We start from the raw sequence: 9613 nt of genomic DNA, 5'->3' as shown, positions 1-9613 counted from the left end.
TTCTCATGCTGTGAGTAACTGCAGCCGACAGACGGCGACAACTTTGAATCTTCTTCGTGAATTACCGCCAGTTTCTTGTTCCGGGGTCTAGACCAGAGTGTAAGACAGGCAGGTGGAGAAAGGACCACTGAGACCTGCCACCGCGGCGCGACCGGATTGTGTCCTCCTGGTGGCTTCCGGTACCTCCGCCTCACGATAAATGGCGCGGCGGCATACGGAAAGCGATGGACTGGGGTTTGTATGGAACTCTGCGACAGAACGCACCGTGTCAGCGATATTCTTTATGGGGAAGCCGACACAATCCTCACAAGAAAATGAGATAGAGGAGGGTTAATTCTAGCATAGTTTTATTCCTTTGATTCTGGATATCACGTTCGTTTTCTCCGAAGATGGAACAAAACGCGAGAAAACACGAAAAACCTCCGACCTGTCGTTACGTCTAAAGAGGACCTTTTGGCCGCCGGGTGCGTTGCGCTCGAGTGCCGCGCGTGCAATTGCAAGCCTACCAGGTACATTCGCCCGTAGTGGCCCCAGTCGTGACACTTTTGTCTGCCCTTTAAAAAAAACTGGCTCCAATCGACGTTGTATAGGTGGTTGTACAGCGAAGCAGTAAACGACAGCCACAACGATTTCCCATTGCGACGTCACTTGAAAATTCACACACGTGGCTCTACAAAGAGTGAAACCAAGGACAAGTTAAAAATACTTAACCACATCCTTTTATATCTGAAAGAGTGGTGACGTCACTACAAGATTTCTATGCTGTTGGGTACTTTTCCACTGGGAGTAGCTTACGCAACCGTAATATTGTGTAGGAACGTGCTTCGCATTGTTCGCAGGCGCCGTTGATAACCATTATGCGGCTTGCACTTCACCTGAGGGCTTCGAATGACGTCAACCCCCTTCGAAGCAGCTGCAAACCTAATCTTTACGGGGACGAGTGGGAGAGTGTTCCTACTGTTCACACGTGCCTTATCGTCCATCATGTGGTTTTGATGCTTGTTTTGTGTTTTTCTTTATTGAAACGTATACTCAGCTGTATGCTGTATGCCTGATTTCAAAGGAGATAGGCTGTTTTTCCTTCATTTGTTTGCAGGGAGTTTTTTTTTTCTTTGCTTACAACGCCAACGACACGCAAATTTCCTTGGCTGGTATAGGGATACAGCTCCGCTGTAAAAATAGCAAGACTGCGGCTGCATAGCTTTGAAGGCGGTGAAGACGCGCGAGAGTGGAGATTCCGAAAACTTTTTTTGTAACGTCCCCTCCAAGAAAAACAGTCTTCAGCGGTACTCGCCGGACTGAAACTGACGTTGCTCGCTCGTAAACAGCCGAAACATTCAAGCTAGATCGCCGAACACATCCGTAGACGAGGTGGAGTCGACTCCGTCGACGCATTCACGATACGCCTCAGCTGACTTCTCAGCTAGTCTTCATTTTGTAGCGCTGCGCGCCTCCTTGATTATTTTATGCTGTAATGTAAAACTATGGTAAAAACACAATCTATATGTTAATTAGAAAATCTCTCAATTCAACTTGCGTGATTTTTGCTCGTTTTTCAAAATAAATTGCGAATTTTCGCGTTGCCGGCAAAATAAATTAGGATATATGGTCTTTCCTTCCTTTGCGTCGCACCGTCTATGTGGAGTGCCACAAACCTTCCTGATGTGTGGACAGAATCAAATCACCCAATCGGTTCTCGTTTCCCAACCTGCTTATCTTACACCCTGGTCCAAACCTTCCCTGGCGTGACATGCATATTGTTCAAACAAGTACTCGTTCAACCTGATCGTTACTACATTTCCCCATTTACACATACACTTGGCGTTACATTGTACAGTCATAAGATACGCAAAAAAACACGCGAGCGCGTGTCACTAGGTGCAGGCAAAGCACTGAGTCTTTAGGCAGCGCTGCGGGCTATGTCACATGCGCAGCAATGGCTCTCTAAAGTGTAGACCTAGGGCAGCGGACAGGCGGCACCTCAGTCGGCTGCTAGCTAAAGCCATTTCATGTTTCAAAATTAGCGCAAGGTGCGTCGATGCTCAAGTTACGTGCAACGTACAGCCCTACCCCAGTCTCAGGTTTGCAATCATGTTCAACGTACACCAGCTCTCCTGCACTCATACTATTTTTGCTACTTTACTCCAAGTTGAATGTACAAAAGTTGATCTAAATTACTACTTCCTCTGACGACGAGATATAAACTGCATCTGACGCCAGTCTTCTCTGCAGGTGCCTGCTTTTATTTCCCAAACATCTATATCAAGTGTTCAACTTTGCGTCAGTCGAGCAACTCCATCATGAGAATACTTCTCTGCGTCGTCTACGCGGTTGGTCTTGTTCAGGCGGCCGCAGGTAAGTCTTTGTGGGTCCCGTTGGTATTACTGGCTAATTTGACGTGCGACAAACTACAGCTCAATGGATTCTCCCCCGCGAATAATTCCGTCTCTCACTCTAATGACCCTTAACAAAGTATAAATGTTTATGTGCTAAATTTTATTCGAACAGTGTCACGCTTAAGATTGGTGATAAAGTGTTCCACAGAAGCCTAGAAAGCATAAGACATCCGTTCACGGTATGCAATGCATAAGGCGCCCTTAATCGTAATTAAACATACGATCTCCGCGATGAGGCATAATTACTTCGAACAAGCGAGTTTTACCAAGTGACAGTGAATCGAGCTTTGAGCCGAGTTATTCACAGCCCGACGCCCTCGCTGGGCGCCAAGATAGGAGCCGAAAAAGAGCGCTAATAGCAGGATCAAGATATGACTCGCGCTAGCCTGCTAAAACAGGCGATCGTCAGTGTCCGCAACTGGCTCTCCAATGTCGAAGCGTAGCTTCGCACGTGATTTCAAAACGTCATGGGCAGACCATAACGCGCCATAAGATGGCGGAGTGCTTGCAAGGCGTCATGATTTAGCACAGCCGTTAATGCACCGATTACTGGGTGCGATAAGACTCCTCTCCTCGCGGCGACATCAGTCACCACAAGAGTCTCCTTGCAATCTAAGGGCATTGAGGACTGAAGGCGTCACACGCCTACGCCTCCTCGGATGATGCAAAACCGAATTATTAACGTAAAACATTTCTTGGCTAGGTGTTCAGCATTTCGTGAAGCAGAAAACTGAAGCCTGAGTAAAAAGGTGGCGGCGAGGCTCGTCACTGACTGGTTATGAGGGGGGGGGGGGGGGGGGGGAGGGAGGGGAAGCCATTGTAATAAAAATGCGTTTTTGCTAGCCGGGAATTGAACCCAGAAGTTTGTAGATTATTAAGCGAGTGTAACGACACGGCGATATGTAACGACACATTGCCTCGAGTTGAGGTGCACTTTGTCGGGAAAGCCCTGCCGAGCATCCGCTCTGCGTCTAGCTGCAGATAGAGAACTGACACCATGTAGCACATCTTTGAAACCCGGGTTCGCGCCGGCATCTCCATTCCAGAAATTGCTATCGAGTGTACATGCCGCGCGGTAAGCCAGTCGCTAAACTAACCGCCGAAGAGCGCCGAGAGCGTAGACGCCACAGGATTCACGTGCAACACAATTGCTTTGAAATTCGCTATGCGTTCGTTTTACTATGAGAATGCACTCTAGTTTGCTCGTTTGCATTAAAGGAGCTGTGCAACAATTTCAGGGCATTGCTTAAATAATTGTGGAAGTTGATGCCTGCAACTTCTGCAGTGAACTACAGAAAACAGATTTTGCCTGGATATCCTAGTTTTTAACTTAAAAAAAAATGAAAAAGATTTAGGTTTTTGCCGCTTCTCAACTCGTGCATCGTCTTCCGGGTCGCGTGCACAGTGACGTCACTTGAGTAGGCGCGGAGTTCCGGAAAAGTTCTCACTTTAGAGCCATCAGCGAGCAGCGAGAACTCATCCGCTCGCGACCGCATGACCACCCGTCCTTGCCCGTCCGGCGCTGTCGCCCTCCCCCTCGGCGTCTGGCGGCTGTTTGCGGTTTTGTGGACCTAGGATAGATGGCGCCACTAAAACTCCGTATAATAAAAGTTTTGTCGATGATACCAGGGTTTTGACGCATTTATATATATGTTGGATTGACAAGATTTATAAAAAAGTTACCTTTTATCGAGCAGGTATTCGCACAACTTGCTATCTTTTTTACAACTACCCAAGTGACGTCACGCCGCTTGTTTCTCATGGCCGCCGCTTGTGGCTGCAGGTCGGGAAATATTCCAAGTTTTGCCTCGCTATTACGCGGCGGAATCGCAACATTTCGATGAAAGGAGGTGTGTTTTCTGCCATTTGTGACACAGTGAACAATAACAAAAGCAGAAAAGGCCAATTCTTTCAACGTTAAAATCGTTGCACAGCTCCTTTAAGGGCGCCTCCAGAGCCAAATACTCCCCAAGTGGTTTGGAAATCGTCCCGTCCAAGTGACGCATGCGTATGTCGCTTCGACGCTTTTGCGCTTTCGCGCTGTGACAAGGAAAAAATCTTCCGCCGATCATCCAAAATACAGACGCATGTCTGCTCTGTCTCGACGGGTTTACAGGACGACAGATATCGGCAGCCATCCCTCGCGTATCACAAGGGTAACCCCCGGAGGCTGTGCGCGTCCAGCCGTTTCAACTACGCAAAAGCTGTCGGCGCCAAGGTCACTGAATTTTGTCAGAGTTAGATGTATTCCTATGTAGAGTAGTGTTCTCAGAGCTCGTGGAAACCTGCCCTAAAACATGCTCATCGCACGCTTCACTCCTGAATAAATGTCAACCTGTCTCGCTCGATCTGATATGTCCGGTAATCATATTTGCGTGTTATGTGTGCAATGCATTCAAGGACGCACCCAAACCTCTCCATGATTTAACATAACAAATCCGCACCCATAATGCACGCACGACACATTTTGTGTTCCCCGGGTTTATTATAATCATAGAGACAAGTTTAAATTATTTTATGAAAGGAAGAATTTGACCCCATATAACCTGAGGCGGCGGGGCTATATTTGTGACCAGGTATTAGAGATATTCAAACCGGCCTGCTAGAAAAAATGCAAGACGTTTACAAATTCCTGTAACGCGAAATTAGAGTACATCTCTTGAGGAGGAGGAGGGAAGGGTAAGCCCCTCGCTTTCCCCTCCTCCCGTCTTCCTCCTTTCCTCCTCTCCCCTCTTCTCCTCCCATAGCAAAAAGAGACCGTACTTCAAAAGAAGTTGAAATATATTGAATACGAATATACATTTTGTATTTATTCTGTATAGGCTCCTTGCACTGACGTCACATCGCATACTTTTGCACACCAAGTAAAAGGAGGAGAGGGAAGCTGCTTTTGTAAGAATTTTGAGTGACAGGTTAATCTTCTATAATCTTCCGGGAGGAGAATAGCGACGCCTGTGCTAATCCGGGAGGCGCAAAGCAGGGTCCTGATAAGAGGGAAGCTCCTTCTTCCCCTCTTCTCTGGAGGGTATCGGAAATGACGTCATGTGCAAGGAGCCTATTATTTTGGCCGCATTCGAAATACGCGCGTAAGGTACTCAAAATACATTAGAAATATGAATCAAAAAATATTTTAGATATACCAAAAATATTATCCCTGCACATTCAAGATGCCATTTGTGCATTCATACCAGTTACACAATATTTTTTTTATTTTCGATTTTGTCAGCAAATGGTGTCCCTGTGGTATTTGAAGGCACTACTAAATACATCTCACAAAGCTACATTAGAAACGAGTAAACACAAACACCATGACGCACTGAGCAGCTCATTCACAGACCCGTTGACTGCTCTAGAGCCTTATATAGCCTACATATTGAAGGTAATAATTTTTTCGGTGACCACCTCTGCGCTTATTAAGGTCCCAAGTATTCGATCCTCTCCTCGGGAGTCTGTCAAAGGGGAAACAGTGTTTTGAAGTTCGTGGACGATATCTCTTACTAAAAAGCATTGGTAGAACTAATAACAATTCGGCGCAGTCCCTAAAACAATATCTACACAAACGGCTCATAAAATACGTGTTATTGCTTCTCTGCGTAGCACCACTCAGGGCGAAGCGAATCAAGGCAGTTTCTTCACTTTAAAATACTGTAAACGACTTTATTTTCGTAAGGACCTAATTCTCGCAATGTTCGCGAATCGCCTACAATTCCGAAAAATAGGTCCCTTGAACAATTCCGGCAAAATGTAAAAACGTTAAAATCTATATTGCGATCCCAGCGCGTCGCGAAAATTAAAATTTGCGAATTATTCCAAAACTCTAACTTTGACCTAAATCGCGAAATATTGAGCCCGCGAAAAATAAATATTTTTACAGTAGTTATTTTGCTTTTCCTTTTTAGTAGTTGACTATTTAATATGGTTGTTAATGCCACTATATTATAGTCACTACTCACATCACGTACAATGGTGAGTATACACGTTCAGTGAACTAACATTGTGCTAACAAAACCACGCTAAACGTATCTGTTCACAGCACCTGCTGAAGCGTTCCAGCATCAGCAAATGTTGTGGTTGTAGTTCCCAAACCCCGTTTGTGATTGGTGTGCAAGGAACTGATCAGGTGTGTTCTTGATAGAAAAAAGGAAACAACAACATAAACTGGGCTGATTTATCAGTGCGATGCTGCACAATTCAATTGACAAACTAATCAAATGTTGTATTTAGGCGCTTCAGTGTACTCCATATCTGCTTGAAGTGAACTTCTAGAAGGGGAGCTTTTCAATATTTTGGTAGTTTAAGTCAAACTACCAAAGTATTGCAGTCAAAAGGTACTTAGAGTATAACACAACAGTATTTACGATTTTCAGGTATTTAAAGAGTATTCTGCACGTATTTTTGATTGCTCCATTTTTTTAGGGTTGGAGTATATTTTGCATGAATTAAATAAATATTTCAAGAAATATATGTGAAGGTATTTTGTTCCTATTAATTTAGTATTTACATATTTCAAAACGCATGAAGGGAACTTCAAATGTAGTTTAAGTAAAGGTATTTTAAAATGACTTTTAGAAGTATATTTTAGTACTAAGTAAAAAAAAAAGTTTATATTTTTGGTCTATTTTTCGTGTACTTACAATAATAAACTGTATTTCAAATACACTCAAATTAGAATGTGGTATATTTCAAACCTATTAGTTTTCGCTAAGGGTCCTCCCCTCCTGTTTTTCTCCTCTTCCGTCCCTTTCCCTCCTCCTCCGTATCTTCCCCTCCTCGTCTTGCGTACCCTCCCCTCCTCCTCCCCCAAACCCTACCCTCCTCCCATTTTTTCCCTCTTAATTTATCTAAAAAATTGACGCCGCGTGACCTCAACACCTATTCGATTCCCCTCCAAATTTAGCAGCAATTCAAGTACTGTTGAGGTAACACGACGTCAATTTTCCGGCTAAATATAGCGGAGAAACTGAATTTGTGCGTAGGTGACGGCACACCGTCATGTTACGTCATTTTCTTCGATAAATTTAGCGAGAAAATAAATTGGGTGTTGAGGTCACCTGACGCCGATCTTCCCGCTAAATCTTGCAGAGAAACTGAATGTGTTCATAGGTGACGTGACACCTACTCATGTGACGTCATTGTCCCCGCTAGATTTAGCGGGGAATTAAATTGGTGTTGAAGTGACGTGACGTCTATTTTTCCGCTAAATCTTGCAGAGAAACTGAATCTGTTCATAGGTGACATGACACCAAGTCATGGAACGTCATTTTCCCCGCTACATTTAGCGGGGAATAGAGTTACTGTTGAGTTGACGTGACGTCAATTTTTCCGCTGAATCTTGCAGAGAAACTGAATTTGTTCATAGGTGAGGTGACACCAAGTCATGGGACGTCATTTTCCCCGCTAAATTTAGCGGGGAAACTGAATTGGTGCTTTGCTCGAGTGACGTGAATTTTCCCGCTAAATTTAGCGGGACTTTGAAGTGCTGTTGAGGTCACACGAGGTCAATTTTTCCGCTACACCTTGCGGAGAAACTGAATTTATTCATAGATGACGTGACACCAAATCATGGTACGCCATTTTCCTCGCAAAATTTAGCGGGGATTTGAATTGGTGTTGACATCACGTAAAGTCAATTTTACCGCTAAATTTATCGGGAATTGAATTCTTGCTGATGTCATGGGATATCAATTTTCCCGCTAAATTTAGCGCTGTTGCGCGGACGCCATGAATCCCGGAAACGGGTGCCTAAGAGCTTCGCTCTAACCGCTCATTCACACTGGAAGCGGATCCGCGTTCGCAAAGCGGTTGCGAACGCGGTTGTACACCCTAAAAAAAGTCTGTGCGTCTACTTTCACGCACACCACTCGGAGACCCAATCACCGCAACTTATGGAGGCAGCTCAGCGAATGACGATGCCGAAACATATGTTTAGACCAAAAAACGCAGTCTGAGTTGTGACATTAAGCAATGCAAGTGTGACGTTTTGCATTGCTTAATGTAACACCTCAGACTGCGGTTTTTGGTCTAAACATATGTTTCCGCATCGTCATTCGCTGAGCTGCCTCCGTAAGTTGCGGTGATAGGCTCTCCGAATGTTGTGCGTGAAAGTAGACGCACAGACATGTTTTAGAGTGTATAAAGATCCAGTACAATTCCACGCGCACTTGATGTCATCGAGTGCGCGTGCAATTGCACTGGATCTTTATACAACCGCGTTCGCAACCACTTTGCGAACGCGGATCCGCTTCCAGTGTGAATGAGCGGTAAAAGAGTCTTAGCCAAGACCTTACTCTAGAAAGGACCGCCGAAGCTATAGGGCTCGAGCGGGGCGACACGTGAAGCCTGCAGTCTCAAGCGCTTGTAATCACGGTACGGCGAATAAATACAGGGCACGGCCTGGTGCCAATAATCTAATCATCGCTTTGCATCGAATGTGATTCCGGGAATTAGCCAATCGGGGGTGCGGGGGGGGGGGGGGGCGGGGGGGGGGGGGGGTGAACGCCAGAAGACGAATCACGAAACAAGAAGCAAGGAGATAAAAAACCATGCACGCGGGCCCTTGTGTCTGCCTTTTCCACCGGTAATTTTATTCTACATTCTACAGAGAGAAATCATCTTCTTACAAAGCACATAAATTATCTCGATTTGCACATATGGATCAAAACTCCTCGAGTCTGGTACCGCATTGGAATTCTCAGCATGGTGGATACTAAGGAATTTCTATGCTTCTGCATGCCACCAACGCATACGGGAAGGGCCAATAATTACAATCTACGGAATGCGCTCAACAAAGGGCTAGGCCGACGTCTTTTGTGTTTTTTTATTCATTTTAAGTGCATTTTTTGTGTCAGTAAACATGGCGGGGGAATACGTGTCGTCGTCTACTCCACAGCATTACTTCCCAGACCTCATGTTATGTGAAAAGTGTTTTCTGCCTCGTCCTTTTCTGCGATCGCATGCACTTCGTAGGCTGCAGTGATTGGCTGCTTGGGTTTTTTGTAGTAATAAAGACTCACACACATGTTTAGGTGCGCACAGTCTGCTCAGAGCTCTAGCGCAGATGGGACAAGAACATTCATTTTATCTCATTACGTCGTATAGACACAGACTAACAATTTGAAATTCGTAGCACGCGGAACCTTTTGTATTTTAACATCTCTAAATTATATTTAACAAATTATAGAGGGACGCCATCGATCTTCTAGGCAGGTTTTATTCAT

General features: G+C 45.0%; 1 protein-coding gene across 1 annotated transcript in view; it reads left to right on the top strand.

The window, feature by feature from the left end:
* Positions 1–2244: 2244 nt before the first annotated feature.
* LOC115326625 (peroxisomal (S)-2-hydroxy-acid oxidase GLO3) overlaps positions 2245–9613 on the top strand; it is a gene marked incomplete in the record, with an annotated part of 48920 nt that continues 41551 nt past the window's right edge. Inside the window, 1 exon segment of the mRNA XM_042293176.1 lies at positions 2245–2351. Coding sequence (XP_042149110.1) covers positions 2301–2351 — 51 coding nt within the window.

The sequence above is a fragment of the Ixodes scapularis genome, unplaced genomic scaffold, assembly GCF_016920785.2.
Source record: "Ixodes scapularis isolate PalLabHiFi unplaced genomic scaffold, ASM1692078v2 PGA_scaffold4__175_contigs__length_147842914, whole genome shotgun sequence".
In the NCBI taxonomy this organism is placed as follows: domain Eukaryota; kingdom Metazoa; phylum Arthropoda; class Arachnida; order Ixodida; family Ixodidae; genus Ixodes; species Ixodes scapularis.
The sequence above is the reverse complement of the archived record's forward strand: the minus strand, read 5'-3'. Positions and strand labels throughout refer to the sequence as shown.